The sequence below is a fragment of the Balaenoptera borealis genome (genome assembly GCF_965194805.1).
Source record: "Balaenoptera borealis genome assembly, chromosome: 6".
NCBI lineage: Eukaryota > Metazoa > Chordata > Mammalia > Artiodactyla > Balaenopteridae > Balaenoptera > Balaenoptera borealis.
In genome coordinates this window covers 39422361-39443332 of record NC_138863.1, presented here as the reverse complement: position 1 = coordinate 39443332, position 20972 = coordinate 39422361, and the positions used below count along the sequence as shown (strand labels likewise).

Sequence of the window (20972 nt, the reverse complement as noted above, 5' to 3'; positions counted from 1 at the left end):
CAAGCTAAATGTCAAACAGTAAGCACAGTTCAATAAATTTATTTACAGTTTGAATTATGTTCATAAAGATAGGAAAATGCTCATATTATAATATTAACTTGAAAAAAGCCTCAGTATTCACAATTTTCTGATTTCAGCATTTAAAATTGAGGAATACAATACAGTAAGCAGTAGAATGGGTACCTTTTTCAATATTTCCTATGTTTTCTAATTTGTATAATTACCACTAATTTTAAAATAGAAGTTTTGGAAATTGCATATTTATTTTTTAAAGCTCAAAGCTTTAAACTTATTTTCTAAAACAGTTGTCTAAAATATAACATCTAAAAGCAAAAATTTTACATAAAATTCAAGAACAGCATGTGCTTTCTTTTTATATATTAACTGTGTTAATCACAGAAAGGAAACAGATGATATAATTGCCTTTTCTGTACCTTCAGATTATCTGGAAGTTCTGATCGCCCAGCATATCCAGGGTTCATTGTTATAAAGACAGCACACGTGGGGTCAAGTTTTAGTTCAGTTCCTTCAAACACTAGTAAATCCACACCTGCATTAATACCTGTGAGTAATCAAGAATGAAATGACTTAGCAATTCCACATATAAATGGGACTCATGCCATTCATTACCTCCTATATTTCTACTGTTTTCACACAATGCAGAGATAAACTAGTCCCTTACCTCTTTGGAGAGTAAGAATTTGTTGAGCAACCACAGACAGTACTTCCAAATCAATTCTGTTAAACTCATCAAAGCAAGCCCAGGCTCCACAAGATAACAGTCCCTGGGAGAAAAGATCAATGAAATTTTTCAATTTTCTCTGATTAAATATTACATTGAAATGTTGTATTTTCACCTCATCTTTTCGCGGATTTAATATCCTATCAAGGAAATTGCTTATTCACCTTTATCTTTAAAGTTTTAAAGACGGCTTATTCTTTTATTACCAATTCATTATTCTGCATGAATCAAGAGTTCAATCAACTGGAAAATTTTCCAATTGATTTTTTTTTTTTTACTTTCTGTGTATATCTTTTGGCATTTAGATGTATATCTAAAATTTCATAGCCTTTCTTACTTTTTATTTACAAGCTGATTTTTATTTGCTTTTTCCTTATGGACTCCATAGAATGGATTGTAATAATCCTTTAAATAAGATGACTTCTGTTGCCAATGAGACTACTCTCTAGCCTGAGCACCGTAATGACCAGCTAACATCGTCTGAGGCACTAGCCTGCAGTTCTAACTCACAGATACCTCATAAGTATGTGCCATTTGGTCATAAGGAAAAACTGGAAAATCAAGCTTGAGTAGCTGAGTCCAAATGTGGACTAACTTTAAAAAAATCAATGCAAGGGGGCTTCCCTGGTGGCGCAGTGGTTGAGAGTCTGCCTGCCAATGCAGGGGACACGGGTTCGAGCCCTGGTCTGGGAAGATCCCACATGCCGCGGAGCAGCTGGGCCCGTGAGCCACAACTACTGAGCCTGCGCGTCTGGAGCCTGTGCTCCGCAACAAGAGAGGCCACGATGGTGAGAGGCCTGCGCACCGCGATGAAGAGTGGCCCCCGCTTGCCGCAGCTAGAGAAAGCCCTCACATGGAAACAAAGACCCAACACAGCCATAAATAAATAAATAAATAATTATTTTTTAAAAAAAAAAGCACTTATGAATTAAGCATTTCTAAATTTCAGAGATATAATAGAAACAAACTCAAATGTTTAAGAAAAAAATCAATGCAAAAATAGTCATTGAATGTACATTCTATAGATTGCATATGTATGTATGTGTGTTTCACTGAGCACCTAGTATATGCCAGGCATGATGCATGGCACTTTGTGTATATCTTTTATGCAAGGAAACTAAGGCTATATCACATAAGATGTTAAGTATCAATAATTAGTACAATGCCATACATCTAATAGTGGCTGACCTTGGATTTGTGTACAGTTCAATCTAATGAAACACACTGGATTAAACATGAATGGCATGCAATCAAAGAGTAGTACATTTTCATTATTTAGAGGAGACTATGACTTAGAAATCTAATAACGATAAAATAAAAGGATTAGAAATCACAGAACAGAATGCTTATGAAGTCACATGTTCAAACAGTTATACAGATTGTGAGGTTCTTAGTAGTAAGACCTATGTCTTTTTTATTTTGTACCCCCATTATTCAGCATGATCCTAACACAAAGTGTCCATATGATCAATACTTATCAATAATCAAATTTAATAAGTATATGAATCTATATCAAAGAATTAAGAATATCATTATATAGATTTGAAAACGTAGCACATACCAGACTTTTCTTTAAACATTTAGGAATATAGTGGCTATTCAAACTACACATAGAATCTTTTAGATTTGCTGTTTATTTCTTTAATCATTTCAGCAAGGTTGTATATCATGATAGAGGATGATTAAAATAGTTACTGGCCACTCAAATGTTTTCTTCGTATGTTATTCATTATAATATTTTCTTTTCTTTTCTTTTAATTGTTTCAGCATCACAAATGTAGAGACTTTTTATGCTCCAAATCTATTATAAAATGACTAGGCCATACTTCAGGGAGGAATAGTTTACTGTATGGGGTAGGGTTGTTATATTCCTTTTTGTTAGTTTGTGTATTTTTTTTTTAATGTTAACTTTTTCTGGAGATACTTTTGAAAAGGATTACAGACTCTTTAAAATGTACTTTGAAAAGTATAGAAAAATAGAAATCAAATAAACAAATAAGTAGAGCCCATAATCCCACAGGGATAATTTTGTGGTCAATTGTACCACCTAATATTTTAAGGAATAACAGGCTGTAGCAACAAAGCACTAAAATGACCAGATGTTCATAGGTTACACTGATGAACTTAGGGACTTCATACTTTTAACTCCCCTTTTTGCTATCTTACAGACTCATAAGAGTGGGAATCTGACTCAGAATAAGAAAAAACAAAAGAAGGATTTCAAGTTCACCAAAAAGATTAACAAAAAAACAAAAGAAAGATTTCAGGTTCACCAAAAAGATTAATTAGAATGTGTCTATAAAAGTAAATCATTGAATTTGTTAATGATTAATAAACTTAATATTAACTTGTTAATAACAAGATCTACGGGACAAAGAAGTCTTTAGATACCACAATTTTTACATGATGCAGTGGTTCTCAAACTTTTAGCTGTCCAGTATACTGGAGGGACACCACTCATTCATTTCTATCAGTAATATTGACCCATTATAGCAAGGACTGGAGGTAGAGCTCCTTCTCAAATAAGCTTTTGATATAACCCTACTTCTCTTGAGAATTATTGAGATAATACTTTAATTTTAACTTTGCTTAAACTACAGTAAATCTTTTACTTGCATCAAATTATATTTCATTATAAATAGCCTTTCTGAGAAGTTATCATATTGCAAATGATGAGTCAACTCAAACCTTAAAGAATTTTCCTAAAGCCAGATAATCCAACCCATCAGAACAGTTGAAAACAACACATTGCTTGGCTACAGCTTTGGCTAAATCTTTTGTAGTTTCAGTCTTTCCAGTTCCAGCTGGCCCCTCAGGTGCTCCTCCAAGGTGCAGATGAAGGGCTCCAAATAAGGTTCTGAAATATAATAAACAATCTTTGTTGAATAATGTGATTTTTACATACATTCTGAAAAGAGGAAAAATTTAAGCTGAGAGCCAAATTTTCCACTTCCTCGTCAATAATTCCTTCCTTCCTACTAGCCTATGAAAATCTTTGGGCATTACTTTGTCTGTTATTATGTTTTACTTCTGAATAGCTGTATATATGACAAAAGCAGAACAAATTCACTTTTGAAATTCAGTGCTGACTTCTGGTCAATACGGAGAATTCAGCTGACCCTGAGTCACCCAATCCCCCTACTGCAAGCATATGGAAATGCTACATAAAAGAAAAATATAACAACTTTTGAAATATATAGCCATTTTTGAACAAATGAAAAGGAAATTATCAATGAAGAGGGAATGCATAGCTGGAAAAGTAATTAGGTGCTAAAGCTGTAGAGGTGCACATTGGTTTGGAATTTGCATATAAACACAAGTGTATTTATACTCACATTGAAACAGAAAATAAATCCTTAGAACTGAGCAAGCTGAGGAGCTGGAATGGATTCACTATTTAAAGCTAGAAGACTTGAAAGGCTGCCTTGTGTGTAAATGGGAACTAAAATTACTCCAGCAACCTATTCAAGAGACAAAGAAGAGTCAACTAAGGAAGAGACAGGAAGCTTACCCTTCATACAGTGCCCAACGAGAAACCTACATTTCACAGAGGGTGGGATCCAGTTTCCATTACTGATGGGCACATGAACTCAAAATGAGAAATTAACATTAAAATTTTGTTCTGAAAACCCTAGAGCCCTGCACAGAGATAAATGTAAAACTGCTCCACATGGACACCTCCACAGCTGAGAAAATGTAAGACTACACGGGGAAACAACCCCTACTAAAATTAGCTCACAGCTAAAACTGGAAAGAGAGATCAGAATTAAGAATCAGACTTGCAGTGACAAAGGCAGTTGGACAATGGTCTGGGAGGGTTACTACACATACGGCATTCTGCCTTCTTTGGTATCCTAGCGGTTTTTTTAAAATAAGATTTTAAATAAAAAGCAATACACATCAGAAAATTGTGGGGAAAAACAGAAGCCAATTTCATAAGAGAGGCAACTTGGAACCTAGCAATGAAAAATACAATCACTGAACTTTTGAAAACTCAGTGAACAGAATAAATAGCAGAGAAAACCTAAAGAAACAGAATTATACACTAGAAGATAAATATGAGGAAATCACCCAGGGAGAGAGGTCAACTATAAGAAAAGTTAAAGACATAGAAGAAAGAAGGAAGAGAATGGGGAAAAGGCAAAATTCAAAAAACAATGGCTAAGAATTTGCCAGAATTAAAGATATTAATTGAAAAAGTCCCAAGTAGGATAAATAAAAACTCATCCACATCTAGTAACATCCAGTGAACATCAACAATAAAGAGAAAACCTTAGAAACTACAATGGAGAAAACTACCTATAAAGGAATAATAATTAGAATAACAGAATACTCAGCCAGAGCGATGAATGCCAGTAGAATAATATCTTTGGAGAGCTAAGGGAAAATTACTGTTCATCTACAGTTTTACACCTAGCTAATCTATCATTTAATAATCTAGTGAAGAGTAAAAAAAAAAAAGAAGAAGAAGAGAAGAGGCAATTTTAGATAAATACTGGTATAGCTCACTACTTGCAGAGCCTCACTTGAACAATTACTAAAAGCTATTGCTTAGTAAGGAGAAAAATTAAACCAGAAATCAGACAAAGAAAGAAGCAATGGCGAGTAAAGACAATAATAAAATTTTTGGTAAACCTACATAAATATTAGTTGTAAAAAAATGTGTAACAGTATATAAACACAGATCGTTCTGTGCTAGAATTTTGACTAAAACCCCAAGCTGAGAGCTTTAAAATATTTAAAGTCAAGAGAATGCCTGCAGTTTCTCCTGATGGCAGAGTAGGAGAAAATAGGGACGTTAAGAAAGATCCACTCTTACGGATGGCAAAACAAATGTGTGTATCATCTGGCCAGATCTAGATCCCACTGGAAGGGAGCCAGATTTGAGTCAAGCTGAATGGGACCCTGTGCAGGAGGCCCATGTAGAATCAGAGGAGACCCCAGGAAGAGGGTCAGTGTGTGGTGGACCTCAGCAAAGGCTGAAGCAAAAGTCACCAGCAGCCAGCCAGAGAAGGCATTTTCTGCAGGTGGGAGAAGCAGGTGACTGCAGGCTCCCAAAGAACCCACATAAACATCCACTGGGAGATCTGGTACATCTAGACTTGTGCCATCATGGAAGGCACTAAACAGCCAAGAGATAGTTGTCACCCAAGACACCTGTCACCTATAAACCTACCTCTCCCTTTCCTTCTCTCCTCCATCAACCCCCAACACTAGAGGAGCTAAAAGATGAGCTATTGAGGGATGAATGCAAAGGACAGGGACAAAAATGACAAAAGATTGACCACATTTACCTTCCTAAATGCAGGCCATGAGCTTGAGTCAAGCTCGAGCTGGAGGGGAAGGGATGTTTTAAACTGGATGAAAAATAGTAACTTTCATTTTAGACCTAAATGGACTTTTAGTACCTGAAAATAATAACACTCTTCATTAACATACTATAGTTGCCAGAAAGAGTAGGGAATCTACCCTAGATTTCATCCAGAAATGGGGAAAATATTTGATAGAGCAAGTTTAAAAGAATGGTGATAAAAAAGAACAAAATTGCTTTCTGCTTGCATCCTGAGACTGGTTTCGTCAATAAACTAGTTACAGTTGGGAGAAAATGAAAAAACAAAGTTTAATTTAGTATTTGACAATAATTTGGAATATGGGAGATGGGACCTTGGAGTTAAAAATAAAGGTCTTTTATTATTCAGGACAATAAAAAACAATGTACATGTAAATACCTATGAGATATCTGATGGAGATATCCAGCAGGCATGTGTTTGGAGAAACTTAACAGGAGAGAGACCTTGGCTGGAGGTACATACAGGTTTGGGGATCTTCAGGATTGTAGGCTGTTAAAGCCTAAGAATGGACGAGGACATTCAGAAAACCATGAAGCATGAGACAAAACAATACATGAAAACAGAATTCTAGAAAATTCCTTGTTTCAGGGGAAAAAAGAGGATGCCTCAAATGATCCAAAAGGAAGAGTCAGAAGTTTCAAGAAAGGAGAAATGAACAAAGTAAAAAATAACAGAAACGCCTGATAACACTTAGAGCTCTAGAGCTGAGAGGAAGAGGCCAGCAGAGAAAGAAATTGAAGGTCATGTTGAGACAAGAATTAAGACAGCAAAGATAACAGACGATACATTTGGTGCTTAAAAAATTTAGTGATTTAGGAGTGAGTGAAAGTTGCTCCAATTAGATTTTTAAATTAATGAGTTTACCTGTAACACCTGTCAGTGAGTGGAGTAATAACCAGCCTAGGAGAATTACCCAGATATTCATATCCATATCGTAAACCAGCATTGATCATCTTTGTTTCTAAATGATTTTCCTAGTACAAATCAGATAAAACGAAGTTAGCTTAAATAATAAAAATATAAATAATATGAAACCTCAAGCTCTTAAATAATAGCCATGATGTAAACAACATCTTTAAATTTCACTTTTCAGGCATCATTTAATTCACTAGAAGAATTCAATATCTAATTTCCTTGGATAAGTAATTGAAGTCACTGGTTTCAATTTTCCCCATAGAACAACTTTGGAAAATGTATTTATTCTTTACCTCTCTTATATATTCTTTTTTTAAACTTGCTAACACTATTTTATTAAGGTATAATTGACATACAACATTATATTAGTTTTCGGATACAACATAATGATTCCATATTTATATTTACTGCAAAATGATCACCATAATAAGTCAACACCCATCACCATACATATAATTTTTTTCTTGTGAGGAGAACTTTTTTTTTTTTTTTTTTTTTTTAAATTAATTTATTTATTTTTATTTTTGGCTGTGTTGGGTCTTCGTTTCTGTGCGAGGGCTTTCTCTGGTTGCGGCAAGCGGTGGCCACTCTTCATCGCGGTGCGCGGGCCTCTCACTATCGCGGCCTCTCTTGTTGTGGAGCACAGGCTCCAGGTGTGCAGGCTCAGTAGTTGTGGCGCACAGGCCTAGTTGCTCCGTGGCATGTGGGATCTTCCCAGACCAGGGCTCGAACCCGTGTCCCCTGCATTGGCAGGCAGATTCTCAACCACTGCGCCACCAGGGAAGCCCGAGGAGAACTTTTAAGACCTACTCTTAGCAACTTTCAAGTATGCAATACAGTATTATTAACTACAGTTGCCATGCTATATATTACATCCCCATGAATTACTTATTTTATGACTGGAAGTTTGGACCTTTTGACTCCTTTCACCCATTTCTCTCACCTACCCCACCCCCACCCCAATCTGTTCTCTGTATCTATCAGCTTGTTTTTTATTTTTATTTTATTTTGTTTTTTAGATTCCACATATAAGTGAGATCACATGGTATTTGTCTTTCTCTGACTTATAATGCCTTCAAGGTCCATTCATGCTGCTGTAAATGTCAATATTTCATTTTTTATGGCTGAGTAGTATTCTATTACATATATATCTCACAGCTTCTTTAACCATTCATCCATCAATGAACATTTAGTTTTTTTCAATATCTTGGCTGTTGTAAAGAATAAGGCAATTAACATGGGTGTGCATATATCTTTTTGAGTTAAGTGTTTCTGTTTTCTTCAGATAAATACCCAGAAGAGGAATTGCTGGATCATATGGTAGTTCTATTTTTAAAGTTTTTTTGAGGAGTCTCCATACTGTTTTCCATAGCGGCTGCACCAGTTTACATTCCCACCAAAAGTACATGAGGGTTCCCTTTTTTCCAAATCCTTGCCAAGATCTGTTACCTCTTGTCTTTTTGAGAACAGCCATTCTACCAGGTGTGAGATGATATTCCTTTGTGGTTTTGATTTGCATTTTCCTGACAATTAGTGATGTCGAGCATCTTTTCATGTGCCTGTTGGCCATCTGTATGTCTTCTTTAGAAAACTATTTATTCAGATTCTCTGCCCATTTTTAATTTATTTATTTTTTTAAGTGTCCAGGAGGTGCTTTATTTATTTATTTAACATCTTTATTGGAGTATAATTGCTTTACAATGGTATGTTAGTTTCTGCTTTATAACAAAGTGAATCAGCTATAACATACATATAACCCCATATCTCCTCCCTCTTATGTCTCCCTCCTACCCTCCCTATCCCACATCTCTAGGTGGTCACAAAGCACTGAGCTGATCTCCCTGGGCTATGCAGCTGCTTCTGCCCATTTTTTAACCAGATTTTTTTTGCTACTGAGTTGCATGTGTTCCTTATATATTTTGGATTTAACGTCTTATCAGATATATAATTTGCAAATATTTTCTCCTATTCAGTAGGTTGCCTTCTCATTTTGTTGATGCTTTACTTTGATGTGCAGAAGCTTGATATAGTCCCACTTGTTTATTTTTGCTTCTGCTGCCTTTGCTTTTGGTGTCAAATTCAAAAAGTCACCAAGACCAATGTGAAGGAGCTTACCACCTATGTTTTCTTGGAGTTTTATGGTTTCAAGTCTTACACTCAAGTCTTTAATCCATTTTGAGTTAATTTGGGGGTATGATGTAAGATAGTGATCCAATTTCATTCTTTTGCATGTGGTTGTCCAGTTTTCCCAACACCATTTATTAAATGTCCTTTCCCCATTTATATTCTTGGCTCCTTTGTTGTAAAGTAATTGACCATATATGTGTATGTTTATTTCTGGACTCTTTATTCTGTTCCAATGATCTATGTGTCTGTTTTTATGCCAATAACATACTGGTTTGATTACTTTAGCTTTGGTAGTATAATTTGAAACCAAGGAGTGTGATGCCTCAGCTTTGTTCTTCTTTCTCAAGACTGTTTTGGCTATTTGGGGTCTTTTTTGTTTCCATAAAAAAATATTAGGATTGTTTGTTCTATTTTTGTGAAAAATGCCATTGGAATTTTGATAGAAATTGCATTAAGTCTGTAGATTGCTTTGGGTAGTATGGACATTTTAACAATGTTGATTCTGCCAATCCATGAACACAGATCTTTCCATTTATTTGTGTCTTCTTCAATTTCTTTCATCAGTGTCTTATAGTTTTCAGTTTATAGGTCTTTCACCTTCTTGGGTAAATTTATTCCTAGGTATTTTATTCTTTTTGAGCAATTGTAAATTGGATTGTTTTCTTACTCCTTTTGATAGTTCATTATTCTCCTATATTTTCAGTCATTTGTTCAACTTGTTTTCACTGGAGGGAGTATTATCATCATCACCATTGTACAGATAAGGAAGCTGGTGCCTGAAGAGAGTAAGTAACTTGCCCAAGTCACACAGCTGGTAAGGGGAGGATGTAGCATTTGAAACAATCAGTCTACAGTCTGAGCTCCTAACCACTATACTCACGGCCTCATATGGTTTTCGAGGGTTCTGGTTCTTGTATCTCTTCTCCTCCCACTCCATACCTCCTAAAGCCTTTCACAAAAGTGAATATGATGAGAACTTCTGAGTCTGTATCTCCAATCCTCAGCTCTCTCTTCCCACCCTCAGCAGGTCCAGCCTTGTTCACTGTACTGTTCCTGCTCCTCCTGCCTTCCTGATGGTGACTGACATCACCAACTACAAAGATCCCTTGATAAAAACCTTCCTCCAGATCATGTTTCTGGTTAGTTCAATTGATCAACAAAAGAGGAAAGTTTAATGACTAAATCAGACTAAAACAGTCTGATTTGTACACTCTTTAGATGTATCAGGAATCTAAGAACACAATTGTAAACTGATTAGTTTCAACATTTTACAGATTCAGCAAGCATAATGACTAATTTCAAATGAGTAATTCTTTATAATTACTCATAGTTTGTGTGCATCTATATATGTATATGTATTTCTATGTAACTATACATTTGGATATAGATATAAACACAGTTTTCAAACACTTGACATATAGTTTTTGGCTGCCTTAATCTTCAATCTGGAGAATGCTTGTTTAGGTATAGTCAGCCATCAGCAAGAAAAATCCTACATTACTGATACTATTTCTCATGTGAGCTAGCAAGCACAAATTATATAGCTGTGAGCTGAAATTGCTGAGTAATAACATTCAGTGATATTACTTACTTGCCAATAGTACCTAAGCTGACTTAACCATTCAAAGTCAGAGTCATCACTAACTTTCTTTTTAACAAGTGTTGTGAGAACATCTCTAGCATGGACATCCAGCACCACAAGGGCTCCCAGAGTAACCCGATTCTGCTTGGACAATTTGCCACGAACCAAGGTGACAATATCATCAATTTGTTTGTTACATTTTTCCAAATATTGCTCAAGAGACTGAAAGAAAATAAGATATAATTACTCAGTGTCATCAGAATCCTTTTGAACAAAAAAATTTTGACCTAGCATGTATACAGAGTATTTTCTACATTTTTATTATAATTTTCCATATGACATAACTTAAAAATAATCAAAAAAAATTTTTTACTACAAAAGTATTAGGTGAACAAGCTCAGTCAGGCCAGACATAGTTGACATACATGGTTTGTGCCTACCCAACACCCCTTCCTTTCCATTTCCACTCCTGTATGCTCTATGGTTTTGTGGGCTGTCAATCATATTGCCCCATCTCCAAGGCAACATGAAGGAGGGCATGTGTGACCCAACCAGAGCCAATCACAGTTCTTTCCAGGGACTGCTATACAGATAGGAAGAAAAGTGCTTTTCACTAGGCTTGGGAGACTCTCAGAATGCCAATCCAAAGCTACTGAAAGCCTTCACCCCACTGCAGAAAAAAAGCCTGACAGAGACCAGTAAAGATGAAAAACAGACAACAAAAGAGAAACTGCAGCAGTGATGAAGCCCTGAGATCCTGATTCCAAATGCTCTACCTTAGATCTCATGAATCCTCCTAGTACTCCTGTGTGAGCTTCTGAGTAGGATTTGTGCCACTTGAAATGTAAAGATCCTAAAATACAAAACACCTAACATTTTAGTTTACGGTGAGCTAAGGCCAGTTCTAAGGATCAGGTTCGCTTTGGGAGGGGTCTCTTTTCTGGTGGGTAAATCTGATTAGTATTTGAAAAAGAGAAGAGGGTTTAGGAAAATCAAATTAAAATCAATGAAAACTGCTGTGCTTAAGGGAAGTGTAAATATGCTCCAGCAGGCTGATGTGGTCACTTTTCCCCACTCTAATAATACTTAATAAGCATTGTACACCAATGAGTTTATTTCACTCCTTTAGGACCAGGTAAGTGGTAGCAATGAAACTAAAAATGAGGAATTCCGAGGATGAGAAAAGCTTAAAGGATAGAGTTGGAGACTTGTTTCTTTAAGGGTCACTTTTATTACTCCTTGAAATATTTTATCCTTTTTTTTAGGAAGTCATTTTTTCAAAAGTTTGGTGCTTGAACACTATTCCATTTATATCATTTTCATAATTAATTGCTATTAATTTGCTTCATAAGTAGTGAAAAATAAAATTCTGTCCCACCTATGTTTAAATAACCCCAAGTGTTTAAATTCTTGGAGCCAATTAGTGAATTTAAGTATATTGAGTACACAAATTAGTAAGAATAGTTTTGTTCCTAGGAACACAAACTACGCCAGGTGGTGAATCTTAGTTTCCTAATCAGTAAAAGTCAGGATCTTTGGGAGCCTTACCAGTTCTCACATACTGTAGTTCAACACAAGGCATAAGATTAAACTTTTAATGTTTGGACCTGACGGTATAAATTATATGTCCATAAGAATTTGTTACTATTTACATTAGCAGAATGTATTTTGCTATACTAGAAAAACAGATTTAGAACTAAAATTTAGCTTCAAACTGACGAACTAAGTTCTTTAGGAACTATAGTATAATAAATCAATGAGAATTCAGATCAGCTAGATTGAAAAAAAAATCAGGATACTGAATTACTTTTGTTGCATTTTATTCATTGTAAACTATTCTGTACAGTGAACTAATGAATCTAAAGGTAACTATCAATACTTTATATAGTCATCCAAAATAAACCCTGTCTGGAATCATATTTTTATCATACCTAGTTCCCTCTACATACACAATGATAAACTGACTCAAAATCATATCAATATTTGCAATAACCCAACCTCTGTGACAGTGGTGATTCTTTCACTCATTTTTAGCCCCTGTAATAGCTCATATACTGACTAGTTCCACAGTGAATATTCCTTGAATAAATAAATGGAAACAGATCCTGAGGGGAATGGGTCCTCTGGAAGTGGGACAGTACAACATGGTGCTATCATAGCATCAAGCTCCAGACACCTTGGAGTGTTTGCAGAGAATGGAAACGTCTAGTCTTCTCTGAGGCTGCCAAGAGTCTCCAGTTACTGAACCAAAGATATCAGTTTCAAATGTGAACCACACATTAATTAAGGAAAAAGTTATCAACATACAGAATACTAAAACATGTGCTATCCTCCCATGATAGAAACACATATTAAATTTTCTTAAATCATCAATGCTTTAGAGTACTAAAACATGTGCCATCCCCTCCTGATGCTGCTGCAGAACCGAAACAAACTGAATATGCGTGAGATACAGACAGGGACAAGGTACACAGGCAGCAGATGAAGGGCATATTGAAGCAGAGTATTCACAAGCAGAGGAAAAAGGAAAGAATTAATTTTTAAGGACACGTACAACACTTCATTTCATTCCATGAAATGTAGCTATGTGAAACATCACAAAACACAACAGAAGAGAACAATCCAGCAAGTAACAGCAAAAAAGGCTTGCTAAGTTCCACTAAATTACAGCTTTAGAGGATCTACGGCTATGAAGCTGAGTCCCCCTGGAGTAGCAGTCACTCAAGGTATGGATTCTCATTTTGGCTTTCTCTGTGAATGGCTCCGTACATGCACCGTACTACATGAGTGGGATAAAATGGAGTAAACTACTAAATGAGTGAATAAATAACTTCATCTCAGTATCAGTGGATACTGTTGTAAACCAAAAAAAAAAAAATCTATTTGTATCTGTATAAAATACGGTAAGAACAATATGGTAAGAATTGTAGGCAGATAGCTTTGAGCAGAGGACACATTGAAATGGAATGACCTAAATTGTGTGTCCCTTGAGATACAAATTACGCCTGGGAGATAAGGAGAAGCATGAAAGGTTTACACTTAAATTCTCTACCTCGACTCCTTCCTGTTCCAGAGAAAAATATGGTTTTGACAGATGGGTGGAGGTTTAATAAACATCACATTTAAACTGAAGAAATGTGGAAGATGCCTACAAATTTGTCTTATTTGCTCACATTTGCGTCTTTGTTCCATTTCCCATAGCGGTGAATGAGAAAGTTGGCATGTTGGTTTGGGGGGCCAGCAAGCAAGGAGCGAGATCCAGAGGGCTACATGTCCCCGCAGTAACCCACATTGGCGACAGAGGAATCTCTTTGTGTGGGGAGGTGGCTGAGTGGAAGCTTAAAAGTAAAAAGACAAAATGAAGTTTCTGGACCCACTGGGGAGAAAAGAAACATGCACATAGACGGCCAAGAGCCCAGGAGTATCCCTAAGGGCTTACTGCTGTAAGGGAAACCCTCATTCCCCATGCTCTGGTTTCCATGAAGAAAGACTTTTTCCTAAAAATCCCTGAGTCCCTGCCCTACGCCCTTATCCTTTCCTCAGAGGAGAAATAAGTGACCTGTTGGTAAGTTGGAGTGAACTAAGCATGTGTCACTCAGCTCACTCCTCTATGAGATCTGCCTGCTTGCAGAGAATACGAGTCTCTCTCAAACCCAACACTCAGCAGTGTTCAACAGTACCTTACAGACAATAATGCCGAACTCCATGTAAAAAATACATTAAAAACTCATGGTTTTAAACAACATCTGCAATTGCTAGATTCCAACTGACCTATCAGTCAACCAAAAGTTGACCTGCTTGGAATCCTACCTTATGGATAAGAAGGCTGCTTCTGGGGCTTCCCCGGTGGCGCAGTGGTTGAGGGTCTGCCTGCCAATGCAGGGGACACGGGTTCGAGCCCTGGTCTGGGAAGATCCCACATGCCGTGGAGCAACTGGGCCCGTGACCCACAACTACTGAGCCTGCGCGTCTGGAGCCTGTGCTCCGCAACAAGAGAGGCCGCGATAGTGAGAGGCCCGCGCACCGCGATGAAGAGTGGCCCCCACTTGCCGCAACTAGAGAAAGCCCTTGCACAGAAACGAAGACCCAACACAGCCATAAATAAATAAATAAACAAACAAACAAACAAACCCAAAAAGTTTAAAAAAAAAAGAATGCTGCTTCTGTTTTTAATTAATAACAGCAATTCAATTAATAATATTAAATTCATATATTTGTTAGAGTAATTAAAATTAAACATCATTCAAAATATTATTTACTAAAAATCAGTACACTAAAAATTAAAATAGTCAAAATAAGTCAATTAATATCTTTTGTCTTCATAGGGTAGTTTTACTGAAGATATAAAAGAGAATTATATTATGTATTTCCTCTTAATCTTTCTGAGTTTAGGACATTTCTTTGTCCTATTATTACTGTATTTTTAAAGGCATAAAAATGTATATAATAAAAAGATTGAGGCTCCAGTACGCTTGGCTTTTTGAGTGGACTGTCTTTATTTTTTTTTTAGAATAATTGTATTTTGGCAATTATAACTATTTTAAAAATGCTGCAAAACCTGTGGGTAATAAAAGCTTACCTTTTGTCCTTTTGCAATAGCTGTTTGTACTTCTATTGTCCAAAAGGTTTGGGATACACAGAGAACTGTCTGTCCAGGCCAATCTCTTACCCAGTTAATTCGTTCATGTTGTGTATAGGCAAAAAGTGCGTCTCTAATTACCTAATTGAAAAAGAAAATGCTAAAGGTAAACAGTTTCATACTTTACTTGAACAAGCTAAAAAATGAAGAGCTAACTCCTGAGTGGATTATCTTGTACTGCTCAACTTCTTACATCTTAGCCAATGATGAAGATTTAAAGCATGTAACTAGACAATTTCAAGTTTTTCCATACACCTGTGAGCAAAACAAATATATTACATAGCATCTTATTTTGCTGATACATAATCTATTTGTGTGAACCACATTATATGAAATATTTCTTTGGCCAGTCGTAGCCAAAGATGTCCTAGATACATTTGGACTGAACAAACACAAGCAATTTAATTACAAAACATAAGTTCAAATAATTCCAAAATGAGATCTGTCAAATTCACAGATTATTTTCTTTGAACTTAATCAGATCCCCACTCAGCCATGTGTATATGTGTACATGCACACTCAAGCACACTACACAATTCCTCTAAAGTTCCTCCTGTGTTTCCAGACCTCACTCCCTCTCAGTCCTGTAGTTTGATACCCAAGGCTATGATGACACGGTGGATATATAATTCATTCATGGAGAGTTGAGATCTGTAAATTCAGGAAGCCTAAGTCATGTACTTTACTACATATGTTTTCAGTGAATTCATAGATCCACTCTTTCTACCAGCCATCAGTGGGAAACATTCCAATCTATTATATGTATCAATCAAAAATAGTAGCACCTATGAGGTGATAGTCACGTTAATGTCTGAATTTCAGAAAAGACTGTCAAAATTACATTCTTCTGAGAAATATATAAGGATAGGCGAATCTTTCTGGATTTTTAGTTTAGCTAGGATATTTACGGAGTTGGAAAGAAATGAAGGGCAATGTTGTCTATTTATAATAAAGAAAATGTAAAAGGCTAGAGGAAGCAGAAAGGGCAGGTGAAAAGGAGCAACTGAGAGATGGGAGGAACACAGGAAAGAATAGAAGGTACAGTAGAGAAATGCCAAAGATGGAATAAATATGTGTTCTAGAAGGACACTGTGGCGAGAACAGGAGGGAGGCATTAAAATCTAAATCACAAATTTCTATATAGTTGGATGAGGAGAAATATGATTACATAAAGTTCTAGAATATTGTATATAAAATATATTAGTAAACTGTGTATGCCATATATGAAAAATAACATATTTTGGCAGTAGCAAACTGCCAAACTACAGCAAACTGCAGTATTAAACCCATGATAATCCAGTAAGATAAAAGGGCAAAGGTGCCAAGAACATGACTTTTTATTATTTAGAAATGACACAAAATTCATTTAATTTAGGCATGCAGTAGCCTTTCAAGCATGCAAATACATATAGCACAACACAGTAACACACATAGCTCCTATCTGTAGTATTTTACATGGCATTCACTTGCATTTTTCCTACCAACACAAACTTACACATGAACATTTGGGGAAGATATTTCCTAGCCGATTACTTGCCACCCCATCTTAATGCTCTGAAATGGTAACCAAAATATTTTCTCTGAGTACTTTGACAAACAAAATTAAAATAATAGTTGAAATAGTATTAGATATGTCTAAAATAATGAGTTACCACTGTATACATCAATTAACAAACCATATAACCAATTCAATGCTGCTAAGTAGTGGTCGAAGTGAAATGCATTTAACTGCTGATAGCTACGTAAATGGCAAAGCTGCTTGTCAATATTTATCAAGCCCTATGAAAGCTCATCCTCTTTTGCCCAGTGATTCTACATATGAGAAGTTATCGTAAGAAAATAAATAATTCAATCAAAGAAACCAGTATGCATAAGGACATTCATTATCACTTAATCCATAATAGGGAGAAATGGGAACCTGTCCTGAAGATTTTGCATCTATTGAAAAAATACAATGCAGGCAGATATTAAAATTATATTTAAGAGAAAGGAACATTAAGACACATGATGTACATTAAACACCTAGATTCCAGTGAATTTTTCAATAATGTGTGACAGCATCTGAAAAATTCACGAAAACTGTTGTTGATTAGGACTTGATGCCATATTTCCTTTTCATTCTTGCTCTCATGCTTCCCTGCTCAATCATGATTTTTATTCCTGGTAAGGAACTTGAATGCTAAGCCCACATTATAGTAAAAAATTAATTAACTGCTCAATTAAGCTCTATTTGCTCCCTCGACTTAAAATTCTCTACTAACAAAAATAATTACAAATAATTGAGGTGGTAATATGCTTTCTGAGATAATGGAAAATATGAAGTTACTGTTAATTGTAGAAAGTACTTATGATTTTCTAACATTTTGGTACATATTTTATATATTCACAGAACAAAAGGAACCACCAGAGGAACATACATGTCAAGGAGACTGATGTGAAACTGTAGAGAGGTGCTTCCAAGGAGAGACTAAAGACAGACCATGCAGACCAAAGTGTGTCTAACATTGAAAGCACAAGAAATGAGACAGACTCACGACTAAAACCCAAGTTTGTTGTAGTATGTACGGTATTTTGTCTCACTTTTCAAGTGAGTCACTACAAAATTATTATCAGAGACCATATCTTTGCCTTCAATCTATCTGTTACAATTGAATTGGTAATTCATGACTCAGTTTGTCTAAATAAGAGTGCATTTATCAATAATACATTAACGTTCTATCATCTTTACTAGGAATAATAATAAATACAGTCGGCTACCTTATGGATGGATTTAATCATAACTCTCTCTAACTCAACCAACCACTTCTCCACTTGACCTCTGGCTTTGGCGGTTGAAATGGTGTCTACGAGTTCCACCACTTCTCCTTCACTACTCTTCATGTGAGTAATGTCCAAACTTTCTGTAAATTCCACCTTTGCAATTCCTTCAAAACATTTCTTCAAGTGAGGTTGTACTCTGTCAGGAAAAAAAATTTTTAAGAGACTTAACCAAATAAAAGCAATTCTCTAAATATCAGTGTTCTTTGTATACCAATCTTCATTCAAAATTCATAAATGTGCACTATGCATGAGGCCCCTGCTAGATGTTAGAGATGAAGCGCTGATAGAAAAAAAAAAACAACACAATTCTTGCCTGCACGGATGCATGGATTATACAGTCCAAAGGGAGATCATCATTAATGGAATAATCACAAAAAGATCTGTAAAATTACAATTATAATAAGAGCTACATGAGGCCTATGTTTCCAACACAATGAATCAAAAGCTGTTAAAAGTAATACAAGGACCAAACCAATCTTGACCAACAGATAAAACACTAATATGAAGAATCTTCAAATGCACAAAAAGTAGATATTTCAACTGGGATCTTCAGAGACTGCTTGCAAATTATGAACTAGGTTTAGTGCTTTAAGTAAATCAACTACTTTGAAGGTGCCCAACTTTAGTCTATTCATTGTAATACAGACGGAACTGACTAAATTCCTCATTTTTGGCACGTTACAAATGACCAATTGAATTTATCTTTCAAACAGGCAAAAAATGGGCAGAGTATAAAACGTCAGATGGAAATCTGAGTCTAAATTTATCCTTTTGTCTGGATTACTTTTCTCCTACTTTGAAGGCACAAGACACAAAACTGACAAATTTAACAAATATCTATTCACTGCCTGATGTAAACCAGACACTCTTCTAAGGAATAGGGAATCAGCTGTGAGGGGGAAAAGGTCAAAAATCTCAGCCATCATGGAGCTTATGTCCCGCTAGAGGAAAGCAAACAGCAAACAAATAAGCACATTATAGAGTAAGCCAGATGATAAAAAGTGTGCTGAAAGAAAACGAGGCAGAGAAGATAATCAAGAAAGGTGACTAGGGAGTGCTAGAAGGGGTTGCCACTTTAAACACAGTGGCCAGGGAAGCCCTTCTTGAGTGGCAGATGTTGAGCAGGTTTCCACAAAGATCTAGAGGAGGTAAAAGAAGTCTTATGGATATTTGGGTGAGGAGGATCCTAGGCAAAGAAAACAGTACACTGAGGAAGGAGGCTGCCCCTCTTATGGGAGAATTGCAAGGACTGTAGCAGAATAAACAAGAAGAAAGCTGGTGGGGGATGACTTAGGAAGGATCATGGGGGAGCACCTGTGTGGGTGACTGCAAGCCACTGAGAGGGCGCTGACTTTTATTCTGCATGGGATGTAGAAGAGTGATGTGTTCTGAAAAATCTCTAAGAAAATATGTGATAAAATGAGAAATCCACTCCAAGATTCATCACATTTGGAAAAATGTCATTTAATGGTATTCCTTATGTTTTCAATAATTATTTAAGTTGATTATTGATACGATTTAGAATAGTCTTGAAAAAAGTTATTACATAAACAAAATCATATATATTTAAGTTATGCATTATTCTGAAAATTAAAGGCAATAAACTTAGCCATGTATTATTTACGTATAATATAAATGTATATCTTACTTACCTAGTGGGATCTTTAGTCTCAGACAGTATCTCAAGAAGTTCATCGTTAGACAAGAAAAAGAATCTGGGGAAGAAGAGACGCTTCTTTTCCAAATATTCATTAAGTCCTTTAAGAATGAGTTCCAAAAGTTCATTAGATTTTTTCAGCCTCTCCAGCATTCTCTCAATAGTTACAACTGCCAGAACATGTTTATCCTAAAAATAAAAAATGTACAACTAAAAAATATTTGATATTCATATTGACTTTATATTCCTATTATATTTGGGATTGCATGGTTTTAATATAACAAACGTTATTCAAAATTTAAAGTGAATACTTACTTATTTTTTAAAAGTACTCTTGCATAGTCTAGATCTAACCAGCCTCTTTAATTGTGTAAAAGCCACGTTGACTTGATCCTCATTGACGTGGGCCACAATTTCTCATTCTAAGTTGGGAACTGTGAGAGACAATGAGTGTGGCAGGAGTGGGGAGGGGGACACTATCTGAACTTACAAGAAGGACAGGAGGAAACAAAAGAGTATGAGATATGTTTGTCTTTTGTTCTTTGAGGAAAAGTACTCTAAAAAGATGTCATCATTATAATTATTATTTTGAATATTATCGTTATCAATAATAATAAAATAACAATTCCTGTTTTATGAGGGTAGATAAAAATAAGGGGTTGGGAGCGTGGAGGAAGGAGCTTTCCATAAAGTTCTTACATTGCAAAGAACTACCTTTGGAACTGCATTATAACACTCTGCTTGTTGAAGGACTGAAGTTCAAGGTGTGTTCGTCCTGAACTCTCTAGAGACTAAGATTGTTCTACTTTCAAGGCATGGATTTCTGAACATTCTATCACTTGAAAGTGTCACTGTGAGCTGTTTGCTTTAAAGGGATTCAAACACAATCAAGTATTTTTAAAAGCTTTCTTTTATGCTGTAGGATTCAAAATAAGAATTATACCAAAAGCTGGTCTTAAGAACTGATATTTTAAGAAATAGTTTACTGATTTCTCAAAATACCCCTACAAGTAACCACCAGGCTTATGAAAATCTTTAGAAATACATATTAAAACACAATCTAGACAGAGCTGAAATAAAATTCTTTTTACTATTTTTCCTTAACACATGATTGATGTCATCCAGGTCTAGTCTTGGTT

At 35.7% G+C, this 20972-nt stretch overlaps 1 protein-coding gene across 1 annotated transcript in view; it reads right to left on the bottom strand.

The window, feature by feature from the left end:
• DNAH7 (dynein axonemal heavy chain 7) overlaps window positions 1-20972 on the bottom strand; it is a 246606-nt gene that overhangs the window by 143624 nt on the left and 82010 nt on the right. Inside the window, exons 20-27 of the mRNA XM_082397280.1 lie at window positions 19829-20022; window positions 18114-18312; window positions 15297-15437; window positions 10727-10939; window positions 6958-7067; window positions 3431-3599; window positions 683-785; window positions 435-562 (exon numbers count right to left, since the gene is read on the bottom strand). Of these exons, the coding sequence (XP_082253406.1) occupies window positions 435-562; window positions 683-785; window positions 3431-3599; window positions 6958-7067; window positions 10727-10939; window positions 15297-15437; window positions 18114-18312; window positions 19829-20022 (1257 nt within the window). The remainder of the gene's footprint in view (window positions 1-434; window positions 563-682; window positions 786-3430; window positions 3600-6957; window positions 7068-10726; window positions 10940-15296; window positions 15438-18113; window positions 18313-19828; window positions 20023-20972) is intronic.